This window comes from Macaca thibetana, chromosome 14 (genome assembly GCF_024542745.1).
Source record: "Macaca thibetana thibetana isolate TM-01 chromosome 14, ASM2454274v1, whole genome shotgun sequence".
Classification (NCBI taxonomy): Eukaryota; Metazoa; Chordata; class Mammalia; order Primates; family Cercopithecidae; genus Macaca; species Macaca thibetana.
In genome coordinates this window covers 75,271,618-75,296,107 of record NC_065591.1, presented here as the reverse complement: position 1 = coordinate 75,296,107, position 24,490 = coordinate 75,271,618, and the positions used below count along the sequence as shown (strand labels likewise).

The 24,490-nt window shown below is 34.9% G+C and overlaps 2 protein-coding genes across 29 annotated transcripts in view; both read left to right on the top strand.

Moving 5' to 3' along the window:
- The window catches only part of CCDC90B (coiled-coil domain containing 90B), a 695,243-nt gene that overhangs the window by 452,997 nt on the left and 217,756 nt on the right, over positions 1-24,490 (top strand). The gene's annotated exons all lie outside the window — the stretch shown is intronic.
- DLG2 (discs large MAGUK scaffold protein 2) overlaps positions 1-24,490 on the top strand; it is a 2,230,265-nt gene that overhangs the window by 2,183,887 nt on the left and 21,888 nt on the right. For 16 of the 28 annotated variants that reach the window (XM_050755793.1, XM_050755797.1, XM_050755794.1 and 13 more), the window contains one exon: positions 17,286-17,385. In XM_050755793.1, the coding sequence (XP_050611750.1) occupies positions 17,286-17,385 (100 nt within the window). Of the gene's footprint in view, positions 1-17,285; positions 17,386-18,207; positions 18,254-21,105; positions 21,148-24,490 lie in introns of all 28 variants that reach the window. The other 12 variants (XM_050755798.1, XM_050755801.1, XM_050755795.1 and 9 more) reach the window with 2 other exon arrangements.

Genomic DNA, 24,490 nt, shown 5'->3' with positions numbered 1-24,490 from the left:
ATATGAATGACTTGTTCAAATTGCACTGGAGAACCAGGTCTCCTCATTCTCAGTCTGATTCTTGGCTCCCCGTGGACTTTGGTTGGCTTCACTGGATCCTGAAAGCCATTCTTCCTGCCCAACACTTATCAGTCAGTCAGACTTCCATCTATGGGCCCTAGAACTTTTCCTGCCAGCGCTTGCTGCTATAACCTACTATGGCCCTTGTGGGCTGATAGCCATATCGTGCGGGATTAGTTAGCTCTCTAGGCATTGACAAGAACCTTTGAATTTTAGAAAATATCAAAAAAAAAGAAAGAAAATAAAAACAGAAAAAAAAATATACAGAAATCAAGAAATTAGCAATGTGACCAACAACATATGTTCTGAGCCCCATTTCTCTAACATATGAAAATTTAAAAATAATGTCAACATGTACAACTGGTGAGAATATCTTTAAAGTGAGCAAAGTAGGGAATAAAGGTTTTTTATTTTTTACTTTGTTTTGTTTTGCTTTCTGACCCTTTGAGTTGTTGTGTAAGCCATAGTATTTTGAAACTTAATGATGAAATGCTATACAATTTTAGGCATATGAAATAGTTAATTGGAGGCACAAAGCCTGGCAATTTCCTGTGGCATCTACCACACAAAATGATGCACAAATTGGCAAAGAAAATGACACACTTTCAGAATCTGTATTTTAACATCTCTTGCACTAGTTCTAAACTTGAATATCTAAATGAAGACAAAATTGCTAAGGGCTCAGTGGAAGGCTTGACACATAGTGAGACATACAGACATTCAATAAATAAATCTATTAATTAATAAAGGAATAATGAATAATTATAAGTTAATTAGTAAATAAAATAAATAAATAAATAAATAAATGAACAAGTAACCCCCTAGCTGATAGTAGCATAAAAGCTCCGTCAGCTTTAATGAACCTGAAGAAAGCTGTTTCAGTTTTTTCCAAAAGCTGGACCTATGACCCAGTGACCACGCAAAGTTTGATGTTTGCAAGGCAGAATGGATGTTGGAAGAAATGTAGCTGTGGTGGATGATACAGTGCAACAGCATCATCTTTGGGATTTGATTCTCTGATATTTCACTCATACTCCCAATTTAAGGTCATGTTCATATCCATGCTGGAATACTTTGAATCCTAGCAAATAAATTAACACTTAACCTAGTCTGCCAAAGCCCTGTGTTCAGAATGATGGCACTTTGTTAGAAGGCTTGCCTAATTACTCTAGGATCCTCTGTCCTGGATAGTTACATCCATTTATTCATGCACCAAATATATACTGAACACATGCATAATCCAGGCACTGTGCTAGGAACTGGGGCTACAATAAACTCTAAAGAAACTCAGGATTCAATGACAGAGATTTCCAAGTTACTAAGGCAATGTGACAAATGCATGCAAAGTACTGAAGGGGCATGAGGAAGGCAGGATAAGTTCTGCTATGGAGGGGAGGATAGGCAAGCAAGAGGGGACATGTGAGCTTAATATTAAAGAATAGATCATTATTCGCCAAGTAGAATAGGGAGCCAGATAGGGAGGTTATTCTACCAGCAAAAGGAATTAAGCAGAGCTCTTGACTGTTGTATTAGTCGGGATATATATATATCCTATTAGTTTTTATATCCTATGTATTTATCTCATATATATGATAAATATGATATTAGTTCCTATATATAGGAACTAATAGGAACATATATAATATAATATATATATGATATATAGGGGAGCTTATTAAGTATTAACTCACAAGATCCCAAGATACCCCAATAGGCAGTCTGCAAGCTGAGGAGCAAGGAGAGCCAGTCCGAGTCCCAAACCTGGAGAACTTGGAGTCTGATGTTTGAGGGCAGGAAGACTTCTTACATTATAAGGAAGTAATATGGAGAGCGTAGAGAGTGTTGAAAGGGAAAAAAAAAGCAATCATCATACATTCTATGGACCAGTTATTAATTAAGAATAAATGGTTGCTGGTGGAAATGTCAATTAGTACAGATTATTTGAAAGCAATTTGGCAGTTATGTCAAAACTTTCAAACTATTCATAATTTTTAAACCAATACTTTAACCTTTGGAAATCTATCCCAAGATAAGAATCCAAAATGCACTGAATGGTATATTCATTGCAATATAGAGTACAAAGAAAATAGAAAACAACAAACAATGTAAGAATGTTAAGCCACTGCGGTAAATTCACTTGAAATATTATTTTGTCATTATGTTTAGAAGACGCCTTGGTTTGCAGTCTTCTTTACTTGTGATATCTTTCTCAAATTTCGGTATCTAGGTAATACTGGCCTCATAGAATAAGTTGGGAAATGTCTCCTCTTCTATTAGAAAACTTTGTGAGAATTGGCTTTCCTTCTTTTTTAAATGATGTTTAGTAGAATTCACCAGGAAAGCCATCTAGGCATGGGCTTCTGTGTGGCTAATTTTTTAAGTTACTGATTCAATCTCTTTACTTATTATAGATCTATTCAGCCTTTTAATTTTTTCTTGATTCAATTTTGGTATTTTGTGTCTTTCTAGGAATTAGTCCATCTTATCTAAGTTAGCTGATTTACTGGCATATAATTGTTCATAGTATTCCCTTTTAAATCTTATTTGTGTAAGGTCGGTAATAATATCTCTTCTTTTATTCCTAATGTTTGCAGTGTAAATCATCTCTCTTTTTTTTCTTGATCAATCTAGCTAAGGTTTATCAATTTTATCAATCTTTTCAAAAAAGATTTTTCTTCCCCACTTTTGTTAATTTTTTCAATTTTTAAAATTCTCTGTTTCAATAATTTCTGTTCTAATCTTTATTATTGCTTTTTTTCTCCTTGCTTTAGATTTAGTTTGGTCTTACTTTTCCAGGTAGAAGATTAGATTATTCCTTTGGATCTTTTTTTAATATAGACATATATGGCTATAAGTTTTTCTCTAAGTACTGTGTTAGCTACATTCTATAAATTTTGGTATCTTGTGTCTTCATTCTCATTTGTCTAAAAGTGGTTTCATTTTCTCTTGTGATTTCTTCTTTGATTCATTGGTTAGTTAGGAGAGTGTTGTTTAATTTCCATACATTCGAGAATTTTCCAAATTCCTTTCCGTTACTGAGTTTTAATTTCATTTCATTATTATATGTTCATTAAAACTGATGCTTCAAAGATTTTCTAATAATTGGGAAACTGTGTCTATTACTATTAAAATAATTGGCTTCTGTTTATTGAACTATAGTGTCAGCAACTATGGTGAGACCTATTAATATGTTATCACATTTAAATACCTAAAGTGAGGCTCAGGGATTAAATAATATTTCTAAAGTCATACAGCCAAATTCTGAAGTCCATGCCCATAGCACTTCATTATGTGAAATAGTAAACTTAAAAATCAGAATTTAAAATTATATAGAAAAGTATAATACAACTAAATTTAAACAGGATACATTTTTTAAAAACAAAGAAATAATAATACTCAGGGATATTTGTATCTCTGTAGTAAGATTATAACTTTTTCCTCAATTCCCTTTGAATTTTTTCTAAAAAGGGAATGCTTCCATTTGTTAATGGAAAAAGTTTTTTTTTTTTTTAAATAAATTAAGCTTTAGTTAGGAAAGGGAATAAAGGTTAACTTGGAAAAAAGTTAGAAAAGAAAAATTAAATGATAGATTTTATTGGAGTTATGAATGCTACTCGAAATCTTTAAAACTTTTCCATTGTTGAATTGTGGACATAGATAGAGCTGAAAATGTGACACTATGAAAAAATGCATACAAGCAAATAGCTAAGCTACCTCATTTTTATTACTAGTAATAAAAGGCAACTAGAAGTAAATTAGATCATTGAGCATAAAAATTATGAGATTAAATTCATGAAGAAAACAAATCTGAGAAATAACTACAGAGAAATGCAATAAAAATAAACTACTTATGTGGGTTTGGTTTTTGTTTTGTTTTGTTTTGTTTTGAGATGGAGTCTCGCTGTGTTGCCCAGGCTGGAGTGCAATGGCGTGATCTTGGCTCACTGCAAGCTCCACCTCCTGGATTCAAGTAATTCTCCTGTCTCAGCCTCCCAAGTAGCTGGCACTACAGGCACATGCCACCACGCCCAGCTAATTGTTGTATTTTTTGGGGTTTCGACATATTGGTCAGGCTGGTCTCAAATTCCTGAGCTCAGGTGATCCACCTGCCTTGGCCTCCCAAAGTGCTGGGATTACAGGCATGAGTCACTATGCCTGGCCGGTTGGTTCTTATTCTTCCATTACTTCTCCCACCTTTCACCAGATGTTCAGTTATTTTGTTGTGTTTATTTTGTTTTGCTTTGCCTGAATTTTCTCTCCATACTCATGATGGAAATCATTGCTCAACACTTTGGTTCCTGCGTTCATTCAGTGAATATTGAGTACCTGTCATGCTCTAAATCCCAGAGATACCAAAATGAAAGTAATATGTTACCTGCTATTAGATCATAACGTGACAGGAGAGAAATATATAAAAATAAGTGGCATTCACTGTGACAACATTGGGTAGAACACCTAAGCATACCCTTAAAAATGCTAAGTGTTTGTGAGATGGACATAGAGAAAAGAGTTTCTAAAACCACCTTCTGAGACAAGGTATAGAAGATTAATCTATACATATTTAGGAGAGTAGCATGGGCTGGAAATACAGTTTTGGGAGGTGTCATGGTTACAACCATGATAATATATGGATTAGACATCCTTCCTAACTCTTCCACTGATTTGATTTCTACCAACATAGCTTAGTTTTGCCTGTTCTAGGACTTACTGTCGTTGGAATTACCTACATGTATTCTTTTGTGTCTGCCTTCTATAGTGCTTTTATGGTCCATCCATGTTGTTTCCTGCATCAATAGTTCAGTCCTTTTTATTGTTGAGTAGCATTTCATTGTATGACTATATCACAATATATTAATTTACCTGTTGATGGATATTAGGGTAGTTTCCAGTTCGAGGTAATTGTGAACAGTCTTGTAAAGACATCTTTTTGTGGACATATGTTTTTCTCTTAGGTAATTTTCTAGGAGTGAATTTCTGAGTCATAGATTAGTTATATGTTTACACTTACAAGAAGATACCAAACTATTTTTCAAAGTGACTGTATCATGCTGCATTCCCACCAATTTAAATGAGAGTTGCAAGGGCTCCACATCTTACTAATACTTGGTATTGTCAGTCTTTAATTTTAGCTACTCTAGTGAGTTATCAAGTCAACTTTGACTTTAATTTGCATGTCCCCGATGACTAATGATGTTTTTCATATGCTTTCTGATCACTTATATATTACTTATGTTAAATATCCAGTCAAGTCTCTAGCTCATTTTTTATTGGTTTTTCTATTTATTGTTCAATTGTAGGACTTTAAAAATATTTTGAATAAAAACTGTCAGATATATATATTGCAAACATTATTTCCCACTTTGTGACTTGTCTTTTTATTTTTTAAATGACCTCTTTTGAAGAACAGACATTTTTAACTTGGGCTGACGTCCAATTTAGCAACTTTTAAATTTATCATTTGTGCTTTCTACATTCTATCCATAAATCTTTGCCTACCTCAAATGATAAATATATTGTACATTTTCTTCTATAATTTTACAGTTTAAGCCTGTGTGTTTAGATCTGTAATCTATCCCTTAATAATTTTGGTGTTTCGTGTGAATTGAGTCAGTTTATTCTTTTCCAAGTTACTCCACAGCATTTGTTGAAGCAGTTTTAGCTATGGGAAATCCAGGTGAACATGAGTGAGAGGTTGAGCTTGTGGGAGTGAGGTTCAGGAAAGCAGCCTAAGCTGGAAATATTGCTTTGGGGAGAGCCATGGTTATTATAGCTATGTTAATAAATAGGTACAACCATTTATAACCTCACCAAGCTTCCTCTTTAATAGCAGCAGACCCAGAATAATATGTCATAGTAAGTATATGGTATGGGTAAAAACAGATATATAGAGTTCTATGACAACTTAGAGATGTATACTAACTCCACTTCAAGTTGAGAAAATGAGATGACCCTTAAGCTGTTTTGAAGATAGAGTACTTCAGCCAGGTAGACATGAAGTGGAGTGGAAGGGCAGTCCAAAATTACATTGTTTTTGTCAATTAGAATTCTGAAATAGGTAAACAAAAGCATGGCAAGCACTCCGTGTATTCTCTGCTTGATATCTCAGGTTTTTCTGATAATAGTGTGGCCTTCTTTGGAGAATACCTCTCTCTATACCTCCCCCACCCCAACAGACCACACCTCTACCACGGCGAAGTAATTTTTATGTCCACATAGACCCTGCCCACTGCCACCACTGTCATAATTAGATGACACAGAGCTGAACATCGAGTCCGTTCTGAGCACATCAGAGATCTTCCCTGAGATCTTTTAGCTTGAACGCAAAGAGTGCCAGAGTCAGTCACTGGTTTAGAAACTATAAGAAAGAGAGCTTAGGATTCAGTGGTAACTGTGTTTGCCACCATGTAAAAGGGTCTGATCAGTAGGGAGAGAAAAGTAAAGCAAACATGCCATGAGATAGAGGGAGTGTCCTGATTGCATTTGAATCTTCTGTTCTAGTTCTTCATGTGGTCTAGCTGCATGTGACCTATCTCGTTTGGTTGTTCTACAGTTCCTCAGATTTGATGAGATTTTCTAGTATCCTTTCAATAAAATTCCTTTTCTGTAGGGTAGTACAGGGCTGCCACATAGTCTGTGCCCTGCTCAACTTCAGGAGACATCCTTTTCAAGCATAGGCACTTGTAGGCAGGGAGCTCCACCCAGAAGCCTTTAGAGATTTACCTCATCACTAAGGGCTAAGGACAGTGAACTGGATGTCTCTGCAATCTGGGGCAAGGTTGACAGGAATCATTTGTTTTAACTAGAAAATCTATACAAATTTGAGGATATTGTGTAAAAAAAAAATAAGAAATATGCAGTTCAACCTATAAAACAGCCATAAACATGGCTGTTGTTCCTTCATCTTGTGGGACGTAGTCAGTCAGTGTTTCTGAAATAGCCTCAGGTAAATACCTAGGAGCCCGGCAGAGGGGTAATTTGGGAATAGAGCTAGGACAGCTCCTGGATCCTGGGATGGTGGTAGAGCTGGCATAAACTAAATCTGCGGTTTACAATAATCTAGTGTGCCATTTAGTTGAGTGTTTCTGGTTAATACGAAACTTCTATTCAATACTGTTTTAAAAAATTATAATTATCAGTACAATTCATTTTGGTTAGTCTATACATAAATAATTAGGACTTAAAGTGAAACTCAAATAGCAGTTTTATTTGCTTCAGCTCTGAGTTCCTGTTAATACCTGCCAGGGCAGCTTTATGATGTGACTAGTCTTTAATCCACAGCGGCCAGGTGGCAGGAGCCATGGTAGGCAGACCCTAATGAGGCAAGATCAGACCTCTTTAGTTCATTAAACCAGACAAGGATTTATGGTAGAAAGTCCTAGGAAACATGGGGTTTGAGTGCATAGAAACATTCTGCTTTGATACCTCGACTTTATTGCTTAACACTGGAAAACATCACATTCCCTTTAGATTGAATATTATTTGTTCAGCTTCTCTAGGTCATAGTTGACAGTTCTATTATTGTTGGAGTCCCTCCCTAAGAACAGCTCCATACATGATAAATAATTGGTCAACTTGAAAATCCTCCCACTTTTTTACAAATAAGCCAGTTTCTGCATTGATCATTGATTTGTTTATTCACTAGCAGACCATCTACCACATACTAGGTTAGGGAGATCTTGAAAATAATCAGTAAATGAAATAAAAATAAGCCCTTTACTTAAGGAGCCAGTCTACACAGTTTAATAGAAGACAGTCAAGTAAAAGATAAAAAATAGAGAGCAATAAATGCCAGAATGTGGGCAAACACAAAAGGAGTTGGAGCATGTATTCATTCAACAAATATTTATTAAGTATATACTATATGTACATGTTCTAAGGCACCAGAGAGGTGGGAGTGGATGAAAACAGATTTCTTATTTTCAGGGAGTTTACATTTCCATGAGGAAAACAGACAATAAACAAATGTGTATGCAGGCAGATGGTGATAAATGTTAAAAAGAAAAAAGAAAAGAAAAGAAAAGAAAAAATAAAAGAAAAGGAAAGAAAGAAAGAAAGAAAGAAAGAAAGAAAGAAAGAAAGAGAGAGAGAGAAAGAAAGAAAGAAAGAAAGAAAGAAAGAAAGAAAGAAAGAAAGAAAGAAAGAAAGAAAGAAAGAAAGAAAAAAGAAAGAAAGAACAAAGGAAGGCAAATATTAATAGGGCCAGTGCAATTTTAGATAGGTCTGTCAGAAAAAGCCTCACTGATAAGGGATATGTGAGTAGAACTCTGAACGAGGTAAGGAATCAGCCTTCTAAGGGAAGAAGATTACAAGCAGAGGGAACAGCAAGAGCAAAGTCCCTGAATCAAGATTCAAGGAAATCTTGAATTTAAAGAATCAAGGAAAAGCAACAAGGCCAGTGTGGCAGGAGGACAGTGAGGCAAAGAAGGCACAGTGGCAGAAGAGATCAAAGTGGTAGCTAGAGCCAGATTATGGAGAGCCTTTCCAGCCATGTTGTACATTTTGGGTTTTATGCTGAATGAGGCGGGAAGCCACTGGAGGATCTCGAGCAGAATGACATGATCTGAATTACAATTTTAAAAGATCACCCTGGCTGCTGTAAGGAGAATAAAGTGCAACAGGAATAGGTGGAAGCAGGGACACCAGCTGAGGTCAATATCATGCTCCAGGCAAGAGATGGTGGTGACTTGGACTGGGGTAGTAGTGGTGGAGATGGTGAGAGGTGGTCGGATTACGGGTGCATTTTAAAGCTGAAAACACAGGATTTATTAACCGATTGGAAGTTGGGTGTGACAGAAAGAGAGGAGTCCCTACAAGTTTGCAGCCTGGGTAACTAGAAGAGTTAGAATTTCCTAAGTTGAAGAAGACTGAGAGAGGACCAAGGTTTTTGTTTGCTTGCTTGGTGTTTGTTTATTTGTTTGTTTGTTGAGAGTTTGCAGAGAAGACCATGTGTTTGGTTTGAAGGCTGTATGTAGTAGATATCTAAGTAAAGATAGTGAGTAGGCAATTAATTGGATATATGAGTCTGGAACTCTGGTAAAGTTTCAAGCTGGAGACAGGGAAAGCTCCAAGCTGGGAAGGGAGGGAAAGGAGACTCAAAAACTGAGTCCAAGTACCCCCAATTTTTAACCACCAGGAAGATCAAGAGGGATCGGCAAAACAGACTGAGGACAAATGCTATATGGGGTAAGATGGCAATGAAAATGTGGAGGTGTGCCAGAGTTCAAGGAAGCAAGCGTTTCAGGAAGAAAGATATGATGAACTATGTCTAATGGGATGATCAACAGAGTAAGATGAGACCTGAGAATCAACATTTGATTGGGCAACACGAAGTTCATTGGTGACCCTGAATAAAGCGGTTTAGATCAGTAGCCAGAAAACTTTTTCTGTAAAAGGCCAGAGAGTAAATATTTTAGGCTTTGCAGGCCATCTGATCTTTTTTGCAAATACTCAATTCTGCTGCTGTAGCACTAGTCATAGGTAGTACATATAGAATGAGCATGGTTATCCTCGAATAAAACCTTATTTGCAGAAACACATAGTGGGCTGGATTGGTTCATGGGCCACAGGTCACTGACCTCTGGTGTAGATGATGTTACAATATTTAAAGTGTGATTGAAGTAATTTCAGAAAGGAAGAGAAGATGGGGTGACTTTGGAGGAGTTTTGCTGTAAGGAGAAGCAGAAAGATCTGAGTGTTGCAAGATGAGAGAGAAGAGAAGGTCTCTATTTCCTTGGGAGAAATAAGTATGACATCCCAGACAAAGTGATGCTGTAGATGTCTTGGGCCTCAAAGTTAAGGAAAACATCCTACTTACTATGCATTAGAGTGATCATAAAGTCCAGCGTATAATTTCAGCTACCCCTTAGCTATACTTGGCTTGGTCTCTATGCCCTTTGGTTACCTGAGCTTTTTACTGGAATTGAGCCTCCCCAACTTAGACTGCTGACTGAGTGATGTGCTTTTATTTAGCATGACTAGTCTCAGAAATAACATAAATGGGGGAAAAATAAAACAGGTTTCATCTGGGATTCCATTTCACAGAACTTAATTAGAATGATTGGCATCTCGTGATTTTGATTTCTTCCTAAGCAAAAAAATTCTAAATCGAATTTCATTTTTTGAGATCAAAAGAGGATTAGCTCCCACAATTTCATAAATAATGAACCCAGGTCTCAGCCTTCACTAAGCTACAAGTGATAGTCTTTGGGATCTGATTTTTCCCTACTTTTCTGATCTGCTTCTTTTTCTTATTTTTAGGTACAAGTAGCCCCTGTGCTTCATGCGAATTGGAATTGTTTTTATTCCTGGTGTTAGATTTGAAGTAGTAACAAAAAAAAAAAAAAAAAAAAACCTATAAAAAGGAAACATTTTTCCTGCTATTAGCTACTTTTTAATAAGTATTTTTAAGGCATTGCATTAAATGCTTTACAATTCAACTTTTTTCTTATCCTTATGAAAATTTTTAAACATGTAAAAAGTAGAAAAAGTAGAATTATGAATATATTTTACCTATTACTAAGCTTCAATAATTACCAACTCATATTGGTATAATCCCCTGAATTATTTTGAGAGAAAGTTGTAGAAAATATGACTTTTTATTTTTCTGACTCGGGACTACACATTACATTCCGTTTGTCCTATTTCCTTATCTCCTTTAATCTAGAATGATTCCTTAGTTTTTATGGTTTTCATGACATTGACATATTTTGAGAGGATATCTCTTAATTTTAATTTGCCTAATTGTTTCTTCACGGTTAACTTCAACTAATTCCTTTTTGACGGAAATACTACAGAAGTGATGTTGTGTACTTCCCAGTGTTTCCCATCGGGAGGCCCATGGTGTCACGTTGTCCCACAATTTGGTGATGCTAATTTTGATCACTTGATTAAGGTGATATTTACCAAATTTTTCCACTATAAAGGTATCTTTTCCCCTCTTTTTAATAATTAAATAATCTGGGAAGAGATAAATATCCTATTCCCCAACAAACTTTCAACTAATAGTTTAAGCATCCACAGATGATTCTTCCCTGAATAGACTATTATTATGATGATTACAAAATAGTGATTTCCTGACTTTATCATTCCTTCTATAATTATTAGTCATACTCTAAAGAAGAGCTTTTCTTTTATCCCATTTTTAATTATATAATTTATGTATTTTTGATAATCAAAGTGAACTCAGATTTTTTTAATTGAATGTGTTATACTTTATTACTGTCATTATTCATTTTAATATTCAAATTATCCAGGTTTTGTTTGTGTCTTTTCACATGCTACCATTCATTCTAGGTTTTGTTTGTTTATTTGTTTTCTGTTTAGTGTTATGTTTATATTTAATCCTTCTTACTTTCTTTGAGCCCCATGAAATGTTTCAGACTCACCTTATACTTTCCCTGCTTCAGCCTTGGAATCAGCCATTTCTCTAAAACATTCTAGGTTCTTTCGTGGAAAAGGGCATCCGGAAGACAAAATCTGAGTACTGAATGTGTATTTTGCTATTAGGGTATCATTACATCTAAGCTCTTTTAATGGACAGAGAAGAAATAAAACTTTTTAGAAAATCATAAGTTTATATCTCATGCCTCTAATTACTAGTCACCATCGTAAGATACTTCCTCTCCTTCCTCCAAACCACGTTTTAATCTCACCTTTCATTCACAGTGACAATCCTGGTTCCCAATGACATCCATGTTTCTACTCATTTGCTCAACCCTATAGCACACACCAAATGGTTTCAGAATTGTCATGCCTGTATCACAACCAGCAATAAACCTGTTAAGCGAAGTTCAAGGCTTCTTTACAGTTTTACCTGTACAATATACTCAGGGGGTACATAAGTACTACATCCCTCCCATATTATTTTGAAGCAATCCAATGCATCAGATTTTTTTAGCTCTTAATATTGCAATATGGCATGACCATAATGCCATTATTACACATAAAAATTGAATATTAGTGGATCAACAAGTATCCAGTGTTTTTTCAGGACTCAAATTGGCTCAAAAGTATCACAAATGGGTTTGGTTGTTGTTGTAATTGTTGCTTTGTTTTGTTTTATAATTTGTTTGAACCAAGATCAAAATAAAGTCTATACATTGTAACTGGCTGATCCTTCTCAAAGTCTCTTCTGATTGTATGTTTTCCTGCCATATTTTATTTGTTTCTTGCAATTTTATATAGATGAAATCAGATCGTTTGTCTTGTAGAGCTTCCCACGCTTCGGATTTTGCTGATTGCATTTTTATAGTATAAATTACCATGTTTCTCTGTCCTCTTTGTTGCTGTAAACTGGTAGTTGAATCCAGAGGTTTGGTTAGATTCTGATTCATTTGAGGGAGTTTTGTTTTGGGAGTAAATAGAGGTTTGCAAGACTACTTTGTAGTCATACTTTATTCTTTTATCAGAAGGCATGAAACATCTGACTGTCTCTTTGTGATTGTAGCAGCTACTGATACTCAATGCCTACATCCATTAGTTCATTAGGTTTGCAAAATAATCTTTTTTTTAATTAGGCGATTATAGACACACATGTATACATGCATTCACATAGACACATTTCTGTAAACAGATATATCTCAAGCCAACTCTAATCTTTCCCTTAACCCCTCTTTGTTACATTATTACTTGTTCTTTTACCTCACTTGTTTTCAAAGTTCTCTTTTTATGTGTGTGAAAATAAGATTTGTATAATACAAAGTAGTGACCCAAATATACAGTAACAACTTTCCCAGGGGAACATAATTATTTTAGAGGAGAAATGAGGAGAGTAAAATAGCATGTATAAAACAATAAGGAGGTCACAGAAAAGATGTATCTGAGCTCAGTATAAATTTAAACCTAAATTCTGCCCAGAGAACACTCATATCACTAAGATGACATTCTAGAACTATGAAACTTTTAAAGCTTGAAAAACTAAAACATGTCCCTAGTTTTAAAGTTTTCTGGATGAGAAGGATAAAAATATGTCAAGATTCACTCATGTGTGTTTAAAAACATGGGATTTGAGTAGGAAAATAATTTGAGGTTTTTGTTTTGTCTCCTTTCATGAAGCATGTATTTCATCTTAAGCCGGTTCACCAACGCCATTACATCTCAGGGTCAGGCTGGGCAATTTCATGCCATTTGACCTAAAAACTTGGAGACTTCTGAGTAATAGTGACTCCTAGTATGGGTGTTCTAATGTCTGTCACAACATGAAAGGTATTCATTTAACAGAGACAAAACAAAATCAGATAAACAAAAGACATGTGTATCTAATTGACTGCAAGGGTTGGAATGAGTGGTTTATTCTTATTCAATTAAAGATAAAAATTATTTACACCAAATAAAATTAGAAACCTGCTATGTTTCTTCTCAGTCCATGGAGTGAGGTTGGGAAGAGGGTCCTTTTTAAAAAGACATGGCTTCATTGAGATATAATCCACATAGCATACAATTCACTCACAGTATATGACTCAATGTTTTCTAGTATATTCATAGAGTTATGCCACCATCACTTCAATCTAATTTTATAACATTTTATCTCCCCAAAAGAAACCTCATACCCATTGGCTGCCACTTCCCAATCTCTGTGCCCACTATCCCCAGCCCTAAGCAACCAGTTTACCTTTGTTTCCACAGATTTGCCACTTAATGGGCAATTACCTTTTAATTGCCATTCATGGCCTGTCACACTTAAATTCTTTCTTTTTTTAACATTATCATAAAAAGAAAAATTGAAGAAAGGCCAAAAAAATATGAATGAGTATCACAAAAATTGTAACAGGATAACCAAAAGAGATGTTGTTGAATCCAATACCATCTGATGATTTAAATAAATAATCTTCAAGCATCAAGCTATGGGAAGAACACACTTAAGAGAATCAAGCACTAATAATTTTCAATATATACTTGAAGCAGGCTTAAGTTGCAGAAACTTGTGATGCTCTTAAAAACAGTGATATTTGCAACCAGGAATATTTGCAAATTCAATTTCTGACTTCTCTGCTCACCAATTTTGTGGCTCTGGGGCAAATAATAGAAGATTTATACACTTCAGATTCCTCTTCTGTAATATGGGAATAATGATGGTATTAACTTCATGAAGTTAGCATGGAGATTAATTCATGCAGAGCTTTTGGAACCAAATGTGGCACATAAGTGCCCAATAAATGTTATTGTTTTATCATCTTTATTAGTTAGAACTCAACATTTTAGGTCAAATTCCAAAATGGAATTTTTAGATATGCCAACTTGCCCCATGCCACATTTGATGGGTATTTTCAAAGTCTCTATTTAAAGATGTTTTCTGCTATGAAAGCAATGGATCTAGATCTAAGATACCGTCATGTAGACAGACAAAGAATATCATTGATCAAGTATAATTAAGAATAGAGCTGTAAATCAGTCATCGGTTGCTTCAGAACCATGTGTTCTATAAATAGTACAATTGCTAATTTATTATTCTCACCTAGCACTCATGTAACAGATTTTCCTTTTCTATATTAAAAGAAAAAAATTACAGCAGCAAAAAAGCTTATATAATGGTATTACACATGTCTAATAAAAAATAAAGAATACTGTTAAAGCATTATAAACCACATATAATCTCTTATAGTTTAAATGTTTAGCTAAGATCCTAAACATATGACTTTTAAGTCTGTGAATGTGAACTGAAATTGTGACTTGTTCTTTTTGTCCACAAATGTAAGGAAATGTAACCACCAATAGTTTCATTACCTTATCTTTAATTCCAATCTGAAATGGCTTTTGCTAATAAGACTGACACATTAGATATGTTTATTCTTAAAGTATTGTTGTGTATTTTCTGTTCTTTTGAAAAGTGTGGTGCTTAGTAGTATTATGTCCCAATCAGATGATTCATGATACACAACATTTTCATACTTGGGAAATGTTAACACATTATAGTCCTTGCTTTGAAACATAAAAGAATTAATCACAGATAACACATTTTCATATTCCTTTGACCCTTGAGACCATTTAAATGATGTGGCTTGCATGCAGCCCCATTTTGGGCCCTCGTAGCCCTCTACATTGTCCCTCTATGTCTGCATTTTCACCCCAGGCTTTACTCCTCTTGGCATTGTTTTGTATTTGCATGAAAATTTGTAATTTTTTTTTTTTTGCATGACAAGTCATTGGTGATGTTGAAGTTAAATGTCCAACATACCTTGCAATATCACATGCCATTAATTCTTACATGATTTTTTTCTTTTATTTTCAGTTACTGAAGTTTAAATATGCTTGAAATGTAAAAGTGGCATGAAACTGGAGTGATGCAAGAATATTTAGTATTCTTTTAAGGACTGTCATTTTTAACTGGGAAAATTTGGGGGCAGTTCTCAACCTTGTTTTTGGACACCAACCCTAAATTACAAATGATGATAAAACCATATTGAGCATAGGTGCTGTCAGCAGAGTAATAAATTCTGAAGTGATACCTTTTTTTTCCCTCTGAGAATGTAATTTTAGTACTTGAATGTAAAGTATATGTCCTCTAATTTCAGAAATTATTAATTATTTGATTCACTATTTTTCATAAAACATTCTTAATGGGCATACAGTTGAGCTCTATTACTTTGCTGAAAGTTTCTACTACCTAAAAAAGTAATGAGTTACTTACTGAGTGACAGCACCAACATTTTAGTACTTTAATGTTTCCTAAATGAACATGGTTACGAAAATGGATATTTGATATGGGAATGTATGAGTATACACAGAAGATAAGTTATTTATACCATTTTGTCTAGCTTCAAATTCATAAGGGTACAGGACTAATTCCCACCAATGGGACAAAAGTGCACATCCAAGCAAGTTTCCTTTCCTTCTAAGTAGTCACCTTGCTGCTCTACATTTATTCCTAACAGCTGCCATTGCCAAAAATGTTTTTGAATACCTGTTTTCAAATTACCTTCAGAGTCTTTGGCACCTTCATTTCAATAGCTGTGTGTTAACAAATCTTGATCCTTGGAGAGTGATTTTAATTTTTTCAGCAGCTAAAAGACCCTCAGAGCCAAATCAGCCAAACAAGGATAGTAGTCAATCTGGTAAAACATATTTTTTAATGATATATGAATATGAAATTAGTAAAACCTGCATGACCAATAGCTTATAAAATGACTGTCAATGCATTTCCCAAAGAGAAACCCCACAAAGCATTTGCATAAGAACAGCAGCAGTGGAATTAATGGAATTTTCTTAAGGAATCTTCTAGGCAAGCACATGATATCCACTTGAATGAATAAATTCTAATACCTGTATCATATGATGTATCTATGTGTTATTTTTAATTCAGCCTCATTTAAGCTAATGGAATAGTTAAAAATTTTAAAGACAGTCATTCTTACTTTTTTTTACCTGATCAGAATCTAGTTGAGTCACTGCCATTTTTCCTATGATAAGTTAATATCAAGTTAATACCCCTTTAGCAGCAATTTTAACAGATTTTGGTTGATTGCCTCCTGGCTGTCACCAACTAGCTCTGTGATATCAGTACAGGACGCAACTCTGTGCCTCTGCCTCCCTGTCTACAAAATGAGGACATGGGTCTAAATTATTGTTAAAAATCTCTTTTGAATAAAAATGTTATATTCTAATGATTATATATTCATGTATAAGGCTATAATTATCATATATCCTTAATCTACATACTTCTTTCTGCAGTTTTAATTAAAACTAAGAGAAGTAACTCAAATTCATATTATTTGAAAAGACATCAAGACACTGAGAAGAAAACCAGTTTTTCCAATAAGGTATTTTCTACGTGATGGTGATAAGAAGACATTTGTATAGCACTTTATATTTATATTGTCCTTTGTGGGTCTCACAACCTAAGAGCTGCTATCATTGTCCTCATTTTGCAGATGAAGATATTGAGGTTCAGAGAGATTCAATTACCTCTCTAAGGTGATGAACTAGCAAGATGTAGAGCCAGCACAAAAAAATTCTGGGTCTTCTCCTTCTAATTTAAGACTTTCCCTCCATCACCATTTATCTGTAACCAGTCTTTTACATAGGAGACAATTTTTCCAAGGTGCCACTATTCAGAATTTATACTCCTTGAAAATAAAATTGACCTTTAGAACTCTCTGGCACCACTTTAGAATTATTCACTTGCGTCACTACAGCTCTCTGTGCTTTTACAAACTAGTTGTTTTGTCAGCATGAGTGTGACAACAATTAGACGTCCCCTGTTTTTGCCCCATGCCTTTTCTCCTTCACAGTCATTCAATGACAAGCGTAAAAAGAGCTTCATCTTTTCACGAAAATTCCCATTCTACAAGAACAAGGAGCAGAGTGAGCAGGAAACCAGTGATCCTGAACGTAAGTAGATTCTCAAAGATAATGTCACATGCAACATAAGAGAAATAAATTCACAGGCAACACGCAGGATGTAGGCTCTCCCACGCCACACACCTAGGCAAACAACACAGCAGGCAGGCAGGGCAGGTCTACTACTGTGACCAGTGTTTGACTACAGTCTGGATCCCTCCTTTCACATGACTCTTCTTTGCAGAAGGCACTGGACAGAAACTTGCCGAAACTGGGACTTGCACCCAACCGGCATTTCTCTTTGACCAGGAATGGGTCTGGTTTGCCTTTTCTATCATGCAACTCTCTAAGTCTTGAGACAAATTCTTTTCTGAGAAGAAATATTGGATTCCATTGACACATATGTTTTTTGGAATGTTAGGAACAATTAAATTATCTTTATCAATTACTAACACGTTTGCTCACTCTTTCCCTCCTGCAAAACACTAAACACTTGCTGGGCACTGAGCTTGTAATGGTGGATATCATTTAGAATTTGCTATGAAATTTGGAGAGGTTTATTCCTTAAGTGGGGCATTTTTGTGGCAACATGATCAACCATGGGCCAAAAATGGGCATTTGCTGAATTTTTTTCTCTCTTACAATCTTTTGTTTAAACCTTGAGTTGCTCTGCAAATCAGAAATTTCCTTCTTGAATCTCAGCTCAAGGAGTTTGGGGTGAAAGTTGGTTTAAAAGAAGAGAGAATGGGATCCAGATTGTTAAGGCAGCACGGTCTGTCATGGTAGTATTCATTTCAACTCCACTGACTTCTTCCTTCCTCTTCCGTGGCTGTTCTTCCTCTCTCATTGCTCTCTCTGGGGACTTCCATGCAGGACATCCCCGGATTAGGTGACGACGGTTATGGAACAAAGACTCTGAGTAAGTTTCCAGGAATGGTCACTGTAACTTTTCTTTTCTTTTCCTTTCCTTTTGAGTTTGGCTTTTGTTCCTTTTCCTGAGGGCCTTTCACTCCTAGCATGCACAAGATACGAGTTTTATTTGTTACCTAGCTGTGAATGCTCCTACAAAGTAACTTTCGATCGTTTTGTTCTGCATGTCAGCATTTAAAAGCAAAATGTATCAGGCACTCTAACTTCTGTTGCAGTTAACACCATCCCTTTCTGACCAAGTGATATTATCAACATGGTCCTGATGCCCACCATAGCATCACTTGCTCTGCGCTTAATACCTCCCAGAGAGCAAGAAACCATGTTGAAAGAAAGGGTGAGCTAAGTGTTCTAGAACAGCAAAATAGAAATGTACTTTATGTTCTTCCTTCTGTCTTTTCACATGGAAATATTTAATGACCTTGTCAAATCTCATAATTGGGTTGTACTTTGCTGTTAGTAAAGGAGCTGTTTTGTAGTCGAAAGGAACATGTATTCTCTAAAAGCAAATTTTAAGCTACTTGATCTTCCATGAGTATTTATTTGTTATTAACTTTGATTTTTTTCTGACTTGCGGTGATCCTGCTTGAAATGTTTATATGATAAAGTTTGGATATGTAATAATATGCCTTTCTATCAGTGATTTATCAGCTATATTACAAAATCAGGTCTTCACTTTATAGCATAGAGTGAAAAACAAAATATATTAAACCTTTACATTTTCTAGTTGTTCATGTATTTAGTCTGTGTCTGATTTCACTAAGCAATTAAAAAAATAATTATCCTGTCTCTTAATATACTACACTATGACTTTTCCTCTTTAATAACTAACCCCATTGCGTAGGCACCAATGAAATGAGAACAGAGTTTTGTGTCTTTTGCAACTGTATCACATGTTTAAGTTTTTTGTTTTGTTTTGTTGTTTTAAATTAACAGCTATGGGCAATATTTTTAGAAGCTGTTTATTTGTATAAAACAAAACTACATTGAACTGGACTTTGTTTTCAAGGGCTCTTTCTATAACCCTGAGTATTGATACCCCCTCATAATTCAAATTGTTCATTTGGAGAGTTTTTAAAAGATATTTATATTTTTAAAAATCTGATCAAGAGTACTGATCTTAAAGATGAAAACTTTATTTTTGAGTCACTATATGGAATATGACAGAAAATTTTTCTTGAATTTAGTGGTTGAAGTTTAAATATTGATTTCAGCATTATCTGGACAGCATCAAGCACCACCAGAGAGAATTTGTAAATTTTCAATTTGAGAGGGAAAAGAAATATCTTAATATATTGTTAATAATAAACATCACTAAAAAGTAGTGGCTTTTGGAGTGTCAAAAATAGGATACCCTTTCAATCCAGAATATGCAAATGTCTGTTTGCTCTTTAAAAATTGAATAAATTTTAAAAGTAAAGCTTGGCAACAACAACCAAAAACCCAGTCATCCCCAATTCAAGGCACTTAAGATAATAATCTACATGAAATACACTATTATTGGTTATGTACCTTGACTTTCATTTTTGTAACCGAAAACAGATTTGCACAGGTTCATCCACACTTCTTTCCCTATTGCCTCTTTGCACTTGCAAAACATGTGCCCAAATTAGTAATGCAATTCTGATCATAGACCAACACAAAGAAATGATTTGTGCAAATTTAACCCATGCTTTGGTTTTCATTAGTTTCATACTCTAAAACTACTCTATCCAATTGGCAAGAATATATGATGTCAAAGCACTTTTTTATTGTTAGAGAATAATTTTATATATTATTTTTGTCTTTCTAAAAATGCATAACTATTGTCACTTTTTAAAAAACTGAAGTTATTTATAGTGAGCTTCAGAAATCGAATAGTCACATGTTCTTCATTTAATTAAAGTAACATACAAATAAGTTGATAGACTGATGAGTGTGTCATCTATAACTTAACAAGCAGTATGGATGAAAGAAAATGATTCTGGAAATAAGAGCTCAAATTCTGGCACATAAGCAACACATCCCTGTTAAGTTAGGTGAACTATGTATGAAAAAATAATTTGGAGTATTGCTGTGCAAGCAAGTCATTCAGCATGAATTTAAAAAAAAAATACTTCATGCCAGAACTTGTACTGTGTATCAGGCCATTTATCTCCTGCCTGTTCCATGCCTCCAGAATTCAATAGCTATCCAAGCAAGAATCCTAAAATAAAAACAAGGAACTATTGAGCTGATTCATAAAATATTATTCAGTGACTCACATCTTCCTCAAAGATTTCAACTCACTCACTGAAGCAGAAAAGATCTTCAAGAATTCCTCTTCATCCTGAGAATGTGTTTAGGAACTATTTAAATAGAAATAAAATTCAAGGGATTCCAGGGATCAATTAGCAATTTGAATTGCAGCATTCCAGCAAAATGCTTAAAGGCTAAAATTGAGAAATAAAAAACTCTGCAAGAAAACAGTGCCCACACACCAGAAGTGCCTGAATTTATAGTCAAGAAAACATTCTGTCAAGACATACTATTCACTGTCACATAAATCTTGAAAGTCAGAGGTATATTAATGGGTCATAGTATTTTTCTAATCGCCTAAGTTGACATTATGCATTTTTTGTAATTAAAGATACTTTCTTCATTTGCTAAAAAGAAGAAACAGCAATCAAGCAGCGGGTTCCTGTAAAATGGAGATAAAGTTTTCATCTTCTTTATCTTATCTGAGTTTTCTTAATGCAGCCTCCTCTGCGGCTTTTACTTGCCTTTCGCTCACATTTCTAGTAGCCTTGCATGAGTGTATTCCTTTCAGTTCTGGCTGCTCTTCAATGCTTGGTATCTCTTTAATTTGCTGTGCTGTTCTTGCAGAACATGTTTCTTCTAATGCCAGCGATAGCGAAAGTAGCTACCGTAAGTTACTGCTTTGGTTTGCGGTCCTTTTCTTTGCAATTGCCCCATTGCCTGTGGTGGTCATTTCAGATTTCTGTTGTTGTTTTTCAATTGCTACCTTTTATCATCTGTATTCAAAGCAAATGGCTTGAAATGAAATCACTGGATGTGGAAAGATAAAAAAGACACTAGAGCCATCAGTGGACCCTTATGTGATTTGTGCAAGCAGTAGTGGTCTTGCTAATAAACAATTACAACCCCAGTTGGTTGTGACTCAGTGATTCAATTGTCACAGAGAAGGTGTGTAAAAAGTTCAACGTGGTGGATTTTTACATTGTAACCCCCAAAATAATTGAAACTCTCAGCAGGAGGGTGGAAAAATCATCATGGTATTGTTTTCCTTCTTATTTTGCCATTTCCTTTCTGTTCTTGGCTCCCCTTCATAGGAAAAACATTTATAAATTAAGTGTTCCTTTAAAATCAGGTGTGAATCTTTTACATCACTTTCTCTTTGATTAATCATTTAAGGTAGAATACTATAACATTTCTGACTTTACTTTTTTGATAATTGGGGAACTGATGGAAGAGTTTCATCCTCTAATGTTGAAGGAACTTAATTTTTTTAATGTGACCAAGTCTTCTTAGATCAGAAAACTTAGCTGAAAAGGTAGGTAACTATTTAAAAGTTATTTCTGGTCTTTGTTTGGTCACCTCAAGCCATTTGCTTAGTGTATGAAAATATCCACCAAACACCAATCATATCCTTTTGATCAGTCCTCATGGTTTCTTACCACCTACTTACTTACTGGTTTTTGGTGACTAACATAGGTACATATTTTTACTGGGATTCTTACAATTTCTGTAAGATTAATTTATATTCCTTAGTGAAATGGGTTACCCAAAAAGCAGGCCTAATACATGTGACCCACAGATACTAAGGCAGAAATTGGTATTGTCTTTTGTTTGAATGAGTATTGTATTAATTGAAAACTAGAATTGTTTGAGGTTTTCCCCCCGATTATAGCATGGTACTTTACAAAACTATGCCTTTTTGAGGTGGAAGGCCAAATAGTGGTACAACACTTAATTTGGATTTTGAGAGAGGCTTTGGAAAATCAGAGGGGCGGCAAGTAGGAGAGGAAGCACAAAAAAGGAAAGATGGCAGATGGAGGTAGGCTTGGAGGAGGAAGATGATGTAGACAAAGGAATAAAATGAAAAAAAAATTGTGATGAGATATGCTTGATTAATCAAACATTATTAGACTGATATAAGAACCACCTAATTTTCTTACTGATGAAAGTCTTATTGATAGAAGAAATTCCATCAATTCTTGCTGATGGAAGAATTCAAAAGGTTCTTGTTGTCAACACGGTAACATGACAACATTTTTACATTCTTTATACTTTTATAATTTTATTATTATCCTAATTTCAGAAAAAAATTGCCTCCCCCCTTTTTCATTTTATTTTAAACCAAGAAACTAGGCCAAGAAGAATTGACCAAAGCTTCTGTTAATAACACCTAAGCTGCCCTCAATTTAGTATGTAGAAAAATATAACTTATTTTCTGGGGTTCCAGGAAGACCAATGACACTAGTTTCCTTGATATTAAGTTTTCAATTTTCAAGTGTTGTGCTTCCACCCAGTTGACACAGGTACAGCAAGAGAAAGCATCATGCTTTATCTTTCAATTCTTTTAATGGAAAATATATACTATACAAGAACTACCTTTTCTTATAAATATCACATTTTTATAGAATATTTTAAAGGCTTCTCTTCTCTGTTTCAGAGCTGGGAATATTTTTCCCGGAATTATTAAGTTATAAAAACTGGCCCAAGACTTTCAACTCTTTGACAGATTTTTGGAGTGATGTTCCAAGATGACATCACTACTTATTTTTACTCTCAAATACTAGTTGCACATAAATGTTTATCGAATGAATAAAGGAAACACTTGTAGACATCTCAAATTATCTATGAGAAAAGAGAAGAGTTGGAACTGGATTCTATGACATTAGTAAGGCAAATATGGAATCTAATCATCTCTATTGTCTTGAGTTTCATCCAAGGTTATAGAAGGTCAGCCACTCAGTTTGGTTTCTTTACAAATGAACAAAAGTAAGAAGAGTCTTTATCACAGCTCAGAGGAGAAAAATGACATTTATTCCTCCAGAATGGAAATATGAAGAATTCCAGAGGAATGTTTATTTATTCATTTGGTACCTACTATACATGAGGTCCCCTGGATACCATTAGACCCATTGTGAATATCAACTAACTCTAGATCTAAGCACACATAATAGTGGGAGAGATATATAAATAAATTTAAAAGTGCACAAAATGTGACAGGTACTAAGATAGATGTCTGGTTCAAGAATAGTGGGAGCGTAAGAGGTAGTTTCAGAGAGGAAGCAGCTTTGAGCTGAGCTTTGGAAAGTTGAGGAACTTACTAGCTAGACAAGATAAGGAAGGAGCTTCTCAGAAAGAGCATTGCCACGACAAAAGACACAGAGGTTTGGAACAAATATATTTTCCAGAAGGTACCAACTCTGAAGTCAAAATAGGCTACATTTTTCTAGTGAATTCCTGGCTTTTGCTGTAATTATGACTAAAAATAGTATAAACAAATACAAAAAAAAAAACCCCTCTTTTCACCAATATCCAGGTGTTGTATTTCACTGTTATACTTTACTATTCCATATCCACTCTGGGGACAAAATGGCTAAATAATAATAATAATAATTCAGAGTTTGAAACAAAGACCTAGGCCATTGTGTTTCACAATCCGGAGTCCCCATTCACACTGTATCCTGGAGTTACACCTTATTGTGGCAACCTTACTTGAAAGTCTTATATGTTTCCTGAGGTATGCCACACACACAGAGATACACACAAACATCAATTTCCAGTAAATAGTTCAGATCTTTCTGCATCATCTCAAGCATTATAAAATAGGTTTTCCAACTGCATTTAACACCAGCTAAAATTGCAGTTGATAAAATGTACATTGTCTAATTGTGCAAAACACCACCTCAAAACTATGTTAATTGTGGACTAATTCTAGGTTTCTGACAATAAAGTAGTAAAATTCAGCCTTGTATTTTTGGCTGTTCTGTATCACACCTTACAATTGCCCTTGTATTAGGAGGTGGTAGATACTAGGCAAGTATAATGAGGACTATGTAAGCTTCTAAAACTGAAGACATGCCTTCCTCAAAGCTCAGTAAAGCTCTTTACATCATCATGAATGTGTGCAAGCTGATAATTATCCTTCCAACCCATTAGTGCTCATCAGTTAAGTAGGATTTTCAAAACAAGGATCTTGAAGAACTGATCTGAGTGAAACTAAGGTGTTGAGATTAGG